Source organism: Rosa rugosa, chromosome 3, assembly GCF_958449725.1.
Source record: "Rosa rugosa chromosome 3, drRosRugo1.1, whole genome shotgun sequence".
In the NCBI taxonomy this organism is placed as follows: domain Eukaryota; kingdom Viridiplantae; phylum Streptophyta; class Magnoliopsida; order Rosales; family Rosaceae; genus Rosa; species Rosa rugosa.
The window spans coordinates 205,545-220,647 of NC_084822.1; the positions used below are offsets into that span (position 1 = coordinate 205,545).

The window sequence follows — 15,103 nt, forward strand, 5'->3', positions numbered from 1 at the left end:
TCTGCAAAGATCACAACAGGGCCTAGCTACATGCATCGCGACTCAACCCGGCCCATATTATGCGATCTTTTACGAGAAATAATAGTTCCATAAAAGAGCCTAAAAATAATTTTACAAATGAAGAACTTGACATCACATTCCACATCAGATCCAGTCACCAAATTCTTTGCTCTTACCTTCCTTGTTCTGTGCATGAATTTCACTACCTCTTTACACTAAGTGTAAATCTCTTTTTAACCCAATGGAAGGCATATAAATTTCATGTAGTTTGTCTCTTTCCGTCATTAAAAAGAAAAAAGTTTATTTATTAAAAAAGACCCAATCAAATTGACAAATTTAGATGAAACTTTGTGTTACATGTTTTATGTATATACGTAAACATGCTCCATCATTAAAAGAAGAGCTTTTAATAAAAAAATTAAAAAAAAACTATCCAAAAGAGATCAAAATAAAAAAATTTAGAATAATTTCTTTTATTATCCAAAAACCGAACACCAACTAGATGGCCAAAGGGATAAGAAAGAAAAAAAGAAAAAACGCAACAAGATACATAGTCTCACGCTTATAAACCCAAAAGAGAAAAATAAAATCTATTTGGCTTTTGACTTAATGAGTTCGAGAGCATCGGATACGGCTGGAAGGGCAGGAATTGCACCCTTCTGAGTAGTACAGATAGCTCCACAAGCATTTGCAAAAGACAGAGCCTCCTTCAATTTTGCTTCATCCTATATGGTAAAAAATAATTGATAGTTATTAAGATTACTAATTATCCAAAATCAGAAAATGAAAGTTTAACTGAAATCTTACCTCAAAGATGGACATATCTTTAGCCATGGAAAGAAGAAATGAACCAACAAAAGCATCACCCGCACCAGTTGTGTCAACAGTTTTAACCGAGAAACCAGTCACATTTCCTTTGAATTTCTGTATATGTTATATTAATTTGAGATCATTAGATTAGTACGTGTACATAGAAGTAGGTAGAAAGTTCCAAAGTTTTAGGTAAGTAAAAGTACGTCTATATACCTTAGTAAAATATCTGCAACCCTTCTCACCATCAGTGACAACAAGCAGTTTGAGATTATCGTGCCAGAGGGAGAGAACCACTTCTTCTTTGTCAGGATCTCCTTGAGTTAGGAATTGCACCTCATCATCGCTCACCTATAAATTAGTACTAGATTGCTTACAAATCACTCACTCGATCACGATATGATATGCTACAATAACAAACTATTAAGCACGTAGTTTATGATTAATTTGTTCGGTAGAAATATTTTAAAAATAAAAATAAAAATCTAATTTGCAATATCAATAATAATCTTGTATACAATTATATATCCAGGGAATTAAGTCGTAAAATTGAGTATATTTTGATGACAATATATATGGTCCATATAGATTGATTGATCTACAAATGCACACATGTACATATCTAGGGAATTAAGTCACAATATTGAGAATATTTTGATAATAATATATATCTGATCCATTACGAATGCACACATGTAGGTAATTTATGCAAAGGTAGGTACCTTAATGAAATCAGCCTGATTCCAGATGCTCTTGATGCCATCTCTAGCAGCATCAGCAGAAGGCCAGAGGGGCAACCTGACGTTGGGATCATAAGAAAGCAGTATACCGGCATCCTTGGCGGCTTTCATGGCTGCCATATGAGCCGATTTGCATGGCTCAGATATTAGGCTTATGGATCCATAATGGAATATCTTGGCCTGCTTAATCAGACCCATGTTCAGCTCTGAATCCTTGAGCAACATGTCAGCACTAGGGTTCCTGTAGAACATGAACTCCCTCTCACCGTCCTTTCTCAAGGTCACAAACGCCAGTGCGGTTCGAGCATGCGCATCCACGCACACTCCCTCAGTGTTCACTCCATTCTTCTTCAGTATGTTGATAAGCATGTGTCCAAACTCGTCATCTCCCACCTATACATTCATGTCAAATATCATATCATATCAATGAATTAGTTACATATATATAATCATGTAGAACAAAGACAGAGAGATCCATCATATCATATAAGGGATCCGAAAGGAACCTTTCCGACGAATGCCGCTTTTCCACCAAGCTTACTGATAGCACAAGCCACATTGGCAGGTGCACCACCGGGGGCTTTGAGAAAGCCGGTGGACTCTGCCAACGACACACCGGCGGTGTCGGGGACAAAGTCGATCAACATCTCCCCGAAAGCAACAATCAGTGAATCCGCCATCTTCGATTCTTTTTCTTCTGATCTGCTCGAGATCTAAAACCTTCTTCTTCTGATCGAGATCTAAAATGTAGGCTGGCTGGTAAACAAGTTTAATCAACAACAAGGGCCTTTATATAGAGCTGTTTCATACTTTGGCAGCAAGATAACTAACTGGTATACATCACGTAAAATTAGGATAAGATGGCTACTTACTATCTATATTTCGATATGATTGATTTCACCTCAAATTGGTTGTACCGTATACCTATCCCAACTGAAACAGATCGGGGATCTCGAGTATTTTGTACCGCAAGAATACCCTAGCTTTTGTGTCCTACTACCGCTAAAACTATATCTAACGGCTCATCTCTTATAATCAAAGATAATTAAGATGGTTGATTACCATTTATAGTCATTATTGACCTTCGGATCTTTTTACTATATTTTAACCTATCTTAAATATATTAATTGGTGGATCATTAGTTGTCTTTTGTGAGTTTCAACTTCTCTTTCAGTCATTATTCCTATACTCAAGGATATAGCTTCTCAATGAGATTATTACTCTTAGGTTTCATAATTTCATTATAAGATAATTAAAGACGTATCTTACATGGATTATTATCCTTTTTCTTGCGTCTTGAAATACAAGTTTGTTCATATTCTTTTGAAAAAAAAAAAGTTAAATAGGGAACACTAAGACAATCTGCACCTTCAGGGTACGGGATTGCATCATCTGTACCTCTCAATTGGGTTGTTGCCCGTTCAAATTTCAACGTCAGATTTTCAGGTCTCTTTGCAATTTATGAGGGATTGTCGGATTCAATTCTCCGTGCAATTTATTAGGGATTTTCCGAAACAAACTATTCAAAGTGGGAGCATAATTTACTGTCCGATTATGGTAAGAAACTCATTGGAGATTGATCCATATTTGCTTATATATTGTATAGACATAGATGTACGGAACTACATTCTAGTCGGAGTGTCCAATATTTCACACACATATTCTAATTCTTTTGGGATTGTATCCTAACAGTAATCCAGTTTGGATTAGATTAAGAGGGAGGATTAGATTAATAATTTCCATACTACCATACCATATCTGTTTAGGACCTACAAAAGATTAAGGGGCCGGAAAATGTCCATTTATCCAAATTTTAACTACTTTAATTCCATTTACCCCAACATCCTATAAAATTGCCCACTTATCCAACAAATTACATATTTTTTGTCCTAATACTCAATTAAGTTTTTTTTTAATTATTTTTTGGGACTATTTTGCCCTCTCTCCCTTTATTACATATAGAGAGAGAGAGAGAGAGAGATCGAGAGAGAGTTGAAGAGAAAAAAGTCAGACTTTGCCGGTCGCAGACATTTGGTCATCAGAATCCGGTATCGGTCGCCGGACTTTGCCAGAATCTCGCCAGACTTTGCCGAAATCCTGATGGATGTCGTTGGAATCTCACTAGAACATCGCTGGATTTTGCCGGACCCTCGCCAGAGGTTTTATTGGGGGCCAATAGAAGGTTTTGTTAGGGGGCAATAAACGTTTTATTGAGGGCAATAAATTTTTTTATTCAATCATGTTGGGTTTCCGGTTGCCAGAATGCCGAGGGTTGCTGGACTTGGTCGGAATGCTGAGGGTCGCCAGATCCTCACCGGAGATCTCGTCCGAGCTTTCCGATCATCGGAGGTCATCGAAGATCTCGTAAAAGTTTTAGGAGGTTTATTGAACCCAACAAAAGTTTATTAACCCCCAATAAAACCTGTTATTGCCCCCTAATAAAATTTTTATTAAGGGTCAACAATCAGTGAAAAATGAAGATTTTATGATTTAAAAAAATTTAAGAGGTTTATGATTGAATCTCAAAATAGTCACTAGGTGAGCACTACTCAATAAATGTCAATTTTATTGCCGTGAGACAATCAATAATTGTTTTTAAGCTTTTGGGATTAGTTCAAATGAGACGAGTGAGTTGAGTTAGAATTTAGCCTAATTCAGAAATTTCATCTCCTCCTATGTTTAAAAAAGAAAAAGAGAAATATTTGCAATGATAAGGTAATAAATCATCTGTGCACACACACTTCCCCCAGCTATATTCATAAACAAGCACCGCCAAGTGGTATCTGTAGCTTGGGGTCTAGGCAAGTTTCTTATATAAATAAAAATATTATATACTCAAACTTGGAATCGATCGAGCCTTCCGGTTGAGTTCCAGAGTTGAACAAAAGAAAAAACAGATTCATCAACAAACATTACAAACATTTTTCGATAGATAACAAACGTTACAAACATTACTAAGTATTATCTATAGCTATGTTGGAGTGAAATACACAGCTAATGTCATGGTGGGTTTTTATAGGTCCATCTAACCTCACTCGATCTAGCCGAAGTTATAGTGCTTGTCTACCCCCACTGACACATCCCACGTGCAGCTCATTCCTTTAGGAAATTCCACCAAGTCACCACCACCAATCTCAACCGACTCTTTTGATCCAGCAGGAGTAACCTTCACCTTTCCTTCCAACAGATAGCAAGTCTCTTTGTCACTGTACGTCCATGGAAACTTGCTTGGAGGGCAACTCCACCTGTCAACTTAACCCCAATATCATCACTATGTAGAATTGAAAATATGTAAATTTCAAATCAGAGAATATGTAAATGTCAAATCAAATATTAGAGTAACTTCAGCCCGTTCATGTGAACATGCAGGACCATAAGCTTAAGCTTTTTGTTTTACAGTTCAAATACATGCAAAATGTATTTAGTGGTGCATTCTAAAAAATAGACTAAAGAAAATGAAAACCACTTGATACAATTCTAAGCCTACATTTTGTAGAACTTACAAGTTACATCTTTTGAAAGAATAAGATCCATATAGACCCAGATAACATAAAATAAAAAAAACAAAGGGTATATCACCTCACCACGAGGCACGAGCCTCCTCGCCTTTCCTCATAAAGGACCGCACCGGCAACTACACGAGCAACCAGCGGTCCAATTAGTCAATCAACAACTCCACCAGTAAACCAACGAGGCAACAACCCTATTGGAACTCTGAGTATCAAAATGGCCGACGAACAAGCACACTTAGCAGACCACCACCCCACCGACCAAATGGCGACCCTTGCCCCAAACTGACTACCCCACTGACCGAACATAGGCCTTGCTTACCCTATTGAAACTGAACAATAGCAAAGGTTTGCAACCCACAATCCCATGACACTAAATCGAGCCACCTAACGTACAACCACCAAACCCACCAGGGCCATGCCACCACCATCATTCCAAATCTCTCCTCGGACTTGCACAAATTACAGGGGAGAATGAAGAGAAATAAAGAGACTGAGGTAGAGAAAGAGAAGTCTATATCTGTTACTCGGTTACACTGCCGGTTTGAGAAGCTACAATCGACAACCAAACCGCCACTGAAATCGTCTGTATCGGCCCGGAGAAGATTGGGTTGGTGGTTGGTGCATTAGGGCCAAAAATCACCACCAAAACTGTTCTGAAACATGAGTTACGTACTTATCTCAATTTTTTTTTAGTTTTCAAGAAAGTTCATTGTGTAGTAATGATACAATCAAAGGTCAGAATAATACAAAGATCACTCATCACAAGAGTATTGACACTCAATAAGTATGCCATATTAAACAACGAGTGTGGCCCATGACCTACAATTGTACTAACTTAATTACCCGTTAGGTGTTGGATTTTAATACAAAAGACATCAGTATGACCATTCACTTATAAATTGTATTATTTTTGTCACTTTTCTAATATGAGATACTCTCTCTCCAACATGCCCCTCACGTGCAATCTATCTCTAGGTCTACATGTGCAATCAATTAACAAATCCAGTTTCCACATCGAAAATATTAGAACATAAGCCCCACATCGGAGACTTGGTTAATTAAGTAACAATCCAATAGAAATATTTCTGATAGCTTATTTAAGGAACCTAAATAACGTCCATGACAATTGGAAACGTGATTAGAAAAAGACCCATTATGACACATGTTATACAGCAACAAGTGTAGCCTGCGATCCACCATTGTATCTATTTTGTCCCAACTTAACCACCCGTTAAATCTTGAGTTTTAACGCTAAAGCATCGGTACAATTGGGTGTGAGCCACCTACTTATAAGTTATATTGTCTTTTGTCACTATTCTAATGCGAGATCTTTCCTCTCTAACGTACCCCGCTCCCAGAGTGTACCTAAAGTAATCACTTACTAAACCTACTAGAGAAACATATCGCCTTCAAAGGAAACTCAACTGCTCACCAACCCGCCTAAGCATGCAATTGTGATACGAGAAAAACATTTACATTTAAAGGACATATGTCACACGTATATCATGATCTATAGTTGAAAATGTTATAGACTCCTCCTCGAAAACTCTGATCTAGGATGTCCAACTCTAGATTGATCTTCAGCAATGGCATTAAAAGGTGAGCTAAGGCAGTGAAAACACAACCGCCACTGCGGTCCCAATCCCAGTAGTCCCAAGAAATAGCCTCCTAAAGCCCCGGCCACAACCCACAAGCCTAGTTCTAGACCTAGCATGGCTCATCCCCAAGCCCAAAATCGTGGGCTTCACCACCAGATCAAGTGATATCCAACCTAACCATGCCATGCTCACTAATGATTGCTGCCAGAAGATTCTTCGCCACACCAAACAATTAGCAATCCCACTGAATCTCGGTACTCGAGCCCCGCACCTAAATTTACCTATTTATTGATCATTTGGACGGTAAACGATAAAAATATTTACTTTTTACTTTTGTTTATAATATTTAGGGGTTCCAAATGTTGACTTTTTCTTCGGCTCACTTTTTGAGAAATTTTACTTCACAAAAATTTGTAAAACACGTTAAATCAAGTTTATGGACACGGGGGCACGCTAAAATCAGAGTTCGTATCAAAAAGTTACTATCCAAAAACCGAAGTTATTTTTTCCAAGAAATCCTAGTCTAAACAGCAAGTTACCATGGTAACTTCCCAATTTTGGTACAGAAACCTAATTTGAGATTCTCTGTACACGACTCGAGTTTGACCCGACCCACACGATGATCGGTATCTTGACCCTGCTTTTCCTCCCTTATCTAGCTATCGCCATTGGCCGAAAATTGACCGCCACCTCTTTCTCTTTCGATCTAAAGCCTCCTTTACTCCAGAATCCCATCACAGTTCGAGTTTCGACACCGTGAAGGCTCAGACAATTCGCGTGACACGACCTAATCAGAGCTCTTTTTTTCGGCCACCTCAAACCACCACCCAGGTTTTGAAGCCTCCCCATCGAGTTTTGGACCTACTAAGCCATCGTCGCTGAATCGATTAAAGAAAGAAGATCGGCGAATTTAAGTTTCGGGAATCTAATATTGAGGTAAATTCAGGCTTCCTTGTTTGTTTATGGGCATCAACATAGTTGAAAGAGATATTGGGCTTTTGTAGTGAACATTTTGGCATAGGTGTTGCGACCCAATTCAGTGTTTGGGTCGCCCGCCATTTACGTTCTTCTAGTTTGCTCCATTAGGAAAAGCTCAATATTATGAACAAGTCCATATGACTTTTGTTGACATTGGTGGACGTTTGGTAATCAATCAGAAATTATGTAGCTTCTGATTTTCAGGTTTCGATTCGTGAAAATCTGACCGTCGGATCTTCATCATTTTTTCTTAAGTTACTAGAATTATTGAATTGGTGAAACATTTGAAGTTTGAGCCGATTCCGATGTGAATTCGGATCTCTGACGAGTTTCTTAAAGAGGGGTTTCCGGGTTCTATTCTAGAATTCGAAATTAGTTTTCGATCTTTCGAATTGCCATTTATGAGTTGTCGTTATGTTCAAGACGACGTGTATAGCCATCGCTCAACGAGGATTCCTACGCACGGCTGACTTTGCCGTATGTGAGTGGACTTTTGTTTAAATTAAATGCATGCAATTCTTTTTTCCTCAAATATTCGTATTATGTTTTTCATTGGCATTTTTAAATAACGAATATTGGTTGAAACTCTTTTGGATTTTGCATATTGCTGAGTTTATATTTTCCGCAAGGGAAAATCGTCCAAACAGTGTCTGAACTTTTCCAAACTATTAATTTTCATACCTATATTTTGAAAAATATCAAAATGGTACCTGAACATTTAAGCCCGACCTAATTTTTATATCTAGGAACAATAAAAACGTTAACCCCGTTAAATTTTCAGGGGTATTTTCGTCTGTTCAGTATTCATCTTCTCCAAACCAGACAAATATAAAAAGAAAAAAAAAAAAGAGCTTGCCATGATTCGAACTCGGGCACTCTAATTCACTTTTCAATATCTTAGCCACTGGGCGGTCAACGACTGTTGGTAGTTAATCATCTCTTTTTCAATAAACTAAACCCAATAATGAATATGTTATTAGTCACTAAGAACACCAAGAACTCCCAGAGGATGTTTACATGAAAAGTTTTTCAAGAATCAACCAGATTCCAAACATGAAGACGCAATTAAGATTTCTGTTTTTTAATGCCAAACCTGACGGTCCCAAATGGGGATTTCTTAGCCGGAGATTCAGACAGGTCGGAAGAGAAAGGACCTAAAGGAGAATTCGTTCTTTCGATTCCAGAAACGGCTTCAGGTTTTGGTGATTTAGAAGAGGGAAGAACAGAGGATGGCAGAGGAGGGATTTGAATCTTGAGCGGCGGGAGGTGGAGAAGGGGTCGTCGACGTCATCGCAAGCGGTGCGTGAGGTGGATTTCGAGCTTGAGGGTGTAGATGATGTAAGTGAAAACACCTGAAAAAGAAAATGGGTTTCGTCGCAATTTTAAGAGGCCTAGGGTTTATGCAGTTTGAGATTCTTGAAGGTTATGGACGATATGTGGTTTCGTCCCAAAGGACCCATCTTCTACTCCTTTCTCAACCTCAGAAACCTTAACTCTAGGTGGAATACTAACCTGCTCCACAAACCCATAAATAATCACCTCCCAACAATAATCAATTCCCTCATTATCTTCATCCTTACCCCAAAACCCACCTGAAAGTTTCAACCTTTAAACCAAATTCACATCCCTAAAAATCAATTCACCCACAACAAAATCAAATCAAACCAACAAAATGCCCCAAAAGTTACTCCACTTACCCTCTCTTCTCTCAGATGAGGAACTTGGCCCACTCCCTATGAAGCCTCAGCTCATCTACCTCAAACTCAACTCTCTGCTTCACAAACCAAAAAAACACCTTGAACTAGATGACAGCCACTAGAACCTTTAGGCAGCAATTCCACAACTGAAGAAGAACCCATTTTCGACTGAGTGAAGATCTCTGTAAACTTATGAACTAAGTTGAGTTGACTCGCTTGCACACCGAACAAGTGAAGATATCTCTCGGACCCAATTTCAGAATATTAAGAATCAAGAATCACTGTAACCGAAAAAACAAAAATTTGGGTCCCTATAAATGAAGGACCCAATTGCAAACCCAGTAATCCAAAGTAACAATAATCAAAACCCAGACTTGATTAAGACGAAGGGATGACAATTAACTTGATTAAAATAGAGAGGTGTTGGTGATGGTTTCGGTGGAGGAGAAGGACAGGATGGAGACGAGTGATGTTTTCGGCCGCATCGATTTTCGAATGCGAGGGTGGTGCAGAGAAGGAAACCAGAAGAGAGAACAAAGCATGAAGTTGGAGAAAGATAGGAGAGACGTCGGAGAAGTTTGGAGAAGATGAATACTGAACAGACGAAAATATCCCTGAAAATTTAACGGGGTTAACGTTTTTACTGTTCCTAGCTAGGTATGAAAATTGGGTCAGGCTTAAATGTTCAGGTACCATTTTGATATTTTTCAAAATATAGGTATGAAAATTAATAGTCTGGAAAAGTTCAGACACTGTTTGGACGATTTTCCCTTTCCGCAACTATAAATTGATTTATGATGAATATTTTGGAATAAGAATTTGAGCATGTTTTCAGATAATTGCCTTACTTGATTTTGTGAGAATACAGAATTGTTCTTATGTTGTGGAAATGTTGACAATTATGATTATGGTTTCATTGATTTATTATGCGAGATTTTGGGGAAGTATGTTTCGGATAATTTCATGGATTTTTTCTTTAATACCACCATACATTAGTTATAATATGGTTATCGAATTATATTATACTAGTATGCTTGCCTTTGCCCTGTGTTCCACCTTTGTGGTGATGTGATCGCTACCTTAGTGGTCGGATCACTCAAGTCCAGTATCTACTCTGACTTGTTGGCGTGGTGGTACGTTAGTATTGGGAGTACCTTGATTAGCTGAGAGGTTATTATCCAAGCCTTTCGGTTTTAAATGCCCAGTTTGCAGATCAGTTGATTCGCATTGTAGGAGCTAGGCATAACATACTTCTGCTCTGTTTAACCTACTTGTAATATAATTGGGTTTACATCATTTAGATTTCTCTGATTACCTATTGGGATATTTGTTTTAACTTTGAGAGATTGTATTTGTGGAGATGTTTAGTCTCGAATAGTTAGTGGACTATATATTGTGGAAGTGTTGGATTATTACTGAATTGTTTGGACGTCGTTGTGTATGTTGGGAGCATGCAGGCTCTCGGTGTTGACGTTAGTTACTAACTTAGAAGTGTGAATTTCGGTTTCCACAGGTTTTTGGTAGTCCATTTTTTGAAGTGATTATGCCAAATTTTCAGTAGAATTTCTCTTAAGGTGGGCCCACAGGATCATCTCGGATTTCAAGGTGAAATTTCGGGCGAGTCCTATCATGGCGTCCTTGAGGATGTTTTGCTCTCTAATTTTTCACCTACTACTATCGTCAAAAACATAACCAAAAGGCTGAACGACAAGTGGCTCTAGGAAAAGCACCAGGTTCGAGTGTTCGACGCCGAAGTGCCGTTGGGATCACAAGGTTTGTTGTTTCACAAAATAGTTCTTCATAAATGATCTCATTAAACATTTTCGTAAGGGACCTAAAATTATCAAAGACTTATCCAAAAAAGAAAAAGAAAAAGAAACAAAATAATTATTTCTCCAACTCATGTAAGCATTTTTAGCAATGGTAGTTATCTTTTAGTCAATATATATAGCCAAAGATTTTAGCCAAAGTAACTAAAAACTCATTTTGGCTGGCCACTTTAGAATACGTCTGTATCAGTTTACTCTATTTTAACTACTAGTTTTATACTGACACTTTATAGTAACCTCTATTGGAAAGTTCTCTAGGGTTTCAACCTAGTGTTTAATTTTTTTTATTTTTTTTTCTGAATCCCTATCGTTTAGCTTTCGTCATGGTAGACGAGGTCTCTGGCAAGCTTACGGCTGTCTTTGCCAACTCCAAGAAGGGGAAGGTAACTTTCAATCACGGCGCCGCTCTCTCCAATCACCACTATGTAATTGGACGTCTTCTCTCTGCCAAAGGTAAAGTGGACGTCAAAGCTCTCATGGGGACGCTGTCTTCGGTGTGGAATCTGAAAAACAGGATGTCTGTTAGAGATCAAGGGGATCATTTCGTCCTCAAATTCATGGTGGAGAGTGAGAGAGATCATGTGTCAATGACGGGCCTTGATTTTACGGCAAATCGTTGTTTGCTCTTGCAGTGTTCAACTGTTTGTCGGAACCTGGGAAGGTTTCGATCCTCTCCATCTCGGTCTAGGTAGAGGTGCTAGGCCTTCCTCTGGCTCTCATGACAAACGAGGAGGCACTCATGGTAAGGGGTACGCTTGGGGAGGTTCTGTTTCTGGACAAGGTTGGGATCTGGCGAGGCACCAAGGAGCGAGTGAGGCTCAGTCATTTGATTTCGTCTTCACTGAGACATCCTTTCCCAGAGATGAACTTTGAGTTCAAGCCGGGTGTGGAGGAACGCTCTGCTTCAAATACGAGCTTTTTGTGGGTTTTTGTCAGAGCTGTGGTTTGCTTGCGCACTTTGAGAAGGGTTGCAGTGGGACACCGTTCCAAAAGATGGTTGATTCAAGTGGTGTGGTGACTGGGCTGCCCAATTCTGGCCTGATTGGGACGTTGCTACTCTTTGGTGGTGGTGGTGATGGAGGAAATCCGGTGGCATGGACCAAGCTGATCTTCCCAGAGGCGACGGTGAATCCTTTCTAGACGCCTTCTTTCTTCACGCTTCCTGGTACCACGGCTCAAGCCCTGGCCATGAACGCGACCCGGTTCCAGTCTAGTTGCGGCTCGAGGTCTGCAAAGCTAGCTAACTCCAATGCTGGTAACTTTGTTGGCAGAGAATTGGGTGAAATGCAACACAACAGTGCTTCCATTGCGGGGCATAAGCGGAATATAGGTTCGGAACTAATCACCTATGCTAAGAGGACTAAGCAGGTTGCTCCTTTTAAACATTTCAGAGTGACTTCAATCCTTCTTTGATGTTGGCTTCACAATCTGGTGGCATTATTGTCTCCCATGCTAAGAAACGTAAGCTTGGAGACCGCATGAGAGTAATAACAAATCTAAGGATCAACTTTCTCATGATTGCTCATTTGCAAAGAGTTTGAAGCTTCCTGAGAAAAGCAGGAAGAAGAAGCTGAGGTTTAGGTAGAGGGACCTGGTGTGGTTTCTGATAAGTCTGTTGAGACCTCTGGGGAGGCCCCTTCTGCATAAAGAGGTCCTACAGGAGTAAGAATAGATTGGGATTAAAATTTGGCATAGTTCGGTTCTTTTCCCGGTAGTGTCAAGGTTTCTAGGTTCTATGGTTTTGTATGGCTATCCAAGGCATCCTTACTTAGGGTTCTAGTTCTCTAGGTCTCTGGGCAATAACTTGATTATGTGGGTGGGTTATTGTATAAAGTATGCCTTTCTCTACTTTTTCAATGGATTAACACCTCTTGTTTCCAATAATAATAATAATAATAATAATAATATAAATAATAATAAATAAACAAGTTTTATATTTATATCATTTATTAAATGAAGAAAAATAGTTTAAATATATTTATAAATTACATATAATAACTTAAAATGAATGTTTTAAATTAACAAAAGTAGTAGAGAGTCTCGTCTAATTCTTTATATTTAGGAGCGACATAACTAAAACTTAAAATGGAAAACCACTTAGGAGTTTGGTGCAGTTGAAAAATTGATAAAAAGTTAAACGAACTCTCCAAAATTGCTAAAGAGGCCAGATAGAGAGTCCGCTAAAAATGTTCTAAGAAAAAGAATGCAATGCCTACAGTTAAATACCATACTTACTTAAGTACCATGGGCATAAAAGACATGAACAATACTAATAATAACTAACTGCTATCAAATAAATTTCATGCACCAACTTAAGAAACAAAGGCAATTATGCAAACACAAACTCATAGAGCTCAACTGGTTTGTTCTGCCTATGCATGTAAAGTTTCATTTAGTAGGATTAGAAAGAGAAGTTGCAATTACAATATACATTCCAACATTAATTCTATTGAATGAACAATAGATTTGGAATTCATCCATATATCGCAAGTCCCCTAAAGACTGATCTATTTATGTGGTATTAGTAATGAGAATGCATCCCCTATTTGTCGATCAATACGTTTTAAAATCTATGCAATTAACGTTACTAAAAGCCGGCCAGCAAGTAGGATCAAAATTTTCTATTTTCTCCTTTACAGAAATTTGTAGAAAGAAAAAGAAATGCAACAGATCGAGGAACAGAGACGAACGATGTAGTGATCTTGACTCATATCTCATCCGAGAGCGATATACACTACAAAACGCGCGCATATATATTACTGGATAAAAGAAAGAACAAAAAAAAGAAAAAAAGAATTGAGAGATAGAAAGATACTTAGGCCAATTCCTGACGCCGAGCTGGGTGAGCGTGGACTCGGGAGGATTCTTTTCAATCTTGATACCCAATTTTTCAGTAGCCATTGAAGAAGATGACTCTGCTGCTATGGTCACTGATCTTCTTCTTTTGTTGGTTGTTGCAGGCAGAAAGGAGCGTTTGTGTAGAGTTTGGGTGTTTAATATAAAGCTATTATTAACGCACAGTGATGCCATCTGATCTTACAAATCCTTATCTGTTTCTCTCTCGAAGTGAGTCGTGGCAGTGCGGCACTACCATCTGGTTCCGTATCTTTATCTGTTCTTCTTTTCAAACCACTTCCTGGTGTCCACGACTCCACAATTTTGTAGTTTTCTTCGGTGCACTTTCATCCATATATACCACATCTTTATTTATCGATAGGGAAAAAAATACAAACAGTACCCAAACTATGAGTCACTCCGAATTTATATACCCACGTTTCCGAAACTATCACAATGGTACCCCATATACTCAGCCCGACCCAATTTACGTACCTGCCGTCCATGACGGCGTTAAACCGTATGCCACGTGGTGTATTTTTAGGGGTAAATCCGACCAATGTGGTATTTGGTGCCAACTCTAACTAACAGCTTAGTTACATAGCCATTTCCCGCCAAAAATGTAAATCCTTCAAAGTTCTGTTTTTTCTAGCAAACCAAATCAACTGTACAACAGTAGGCAATTTTGGCAATTTTTACCAGAAATCATTGAATCCCAAAACTCATTCAACAACATGCTAAATAAATAAACCTGGCAATTTTGACAATTTTTACCAGAAATCATTGAATCCCAAAACTCATTCAACAACATGCTAAATAAATAAACCTAGCAATTTTGACAATTTTTACCAGAAATCATTGAATCCCAAAACTCATTCAACAACATGCTAAATAAATAAACCTGCATTAAGTCTGAAACATTTTCCCAAACCAACATCCATACTGTTACATCAAAATGCTCAGAAGAAGCAATAACTAAGGCATTTTTTCTCAAAATGAAAAGAAAATGCCAAAATAACAGTAGGCTATTCAGCCTAAAGAAGTGTTGGACACAACAAAAACACATTCTAATGCAGGCTATAGGCTATAGATGAAAAGCCTCAA

The 15,103-nt window shown here is 38.5% G+C and overlaps 2 protein-coding genes across 2 annotated transcripts; both read right to left on the reverse strand.

Moving 5' to 3' along the window:
• Positions 1 to 449: 449 nt before the first annotated feature.
• LOC133738977 (probable fructokinase-5) lies at positions 450 to 2,326 on the reverse strand. The gene is made up of 5 exons (XM_062166683.1): positions 2,057 to 2,326; positions 1,533 to 1,943; positions 1,027 to 1,161; positions 808 to 924; positions 450 to 725 (listed from the first exon to the last, which is right to left on the reverse strand). Exons 1-5 carry the CDS (start codon positions 2,228 to 2,230, stop codon positions 591 to 593), a joined length of 972 nt encoding a protein of 323 aa, XP_062022667.1. The 5' UTR covers positions 2,231 to 2,326; the 3' UTR covers positions 450 to 590.
• A 2,006-nt stretch (positions 2,327 to 4,332) lies between these two features.
• On the reverse strand, positions 4,333 to 14,280 carry LOC133736765 (uncharacterized). Its single transcript, XM_062164361.1, has 2 exons — positions 13,980 to 14,280; positions 4,333 to 4,795 (listed from the first exon to the last, which is right to left on the reverse strand). The coding sequence occupies exons 1-2, from the start codon at positions 14,192 to 14,194 to the stop codon at positions 4,591 to 4,593; spliced, it is 420 nt and encodes a 139-aa protein (XP_062020345.1). The 5' UTR covers positions 14,195 to 14,280; the 3' UTR covers positions 4,333 to 4,590.
• Between the last annotated feature and the right edge of the window lie 823 nt (positions 14,281 to 15,103).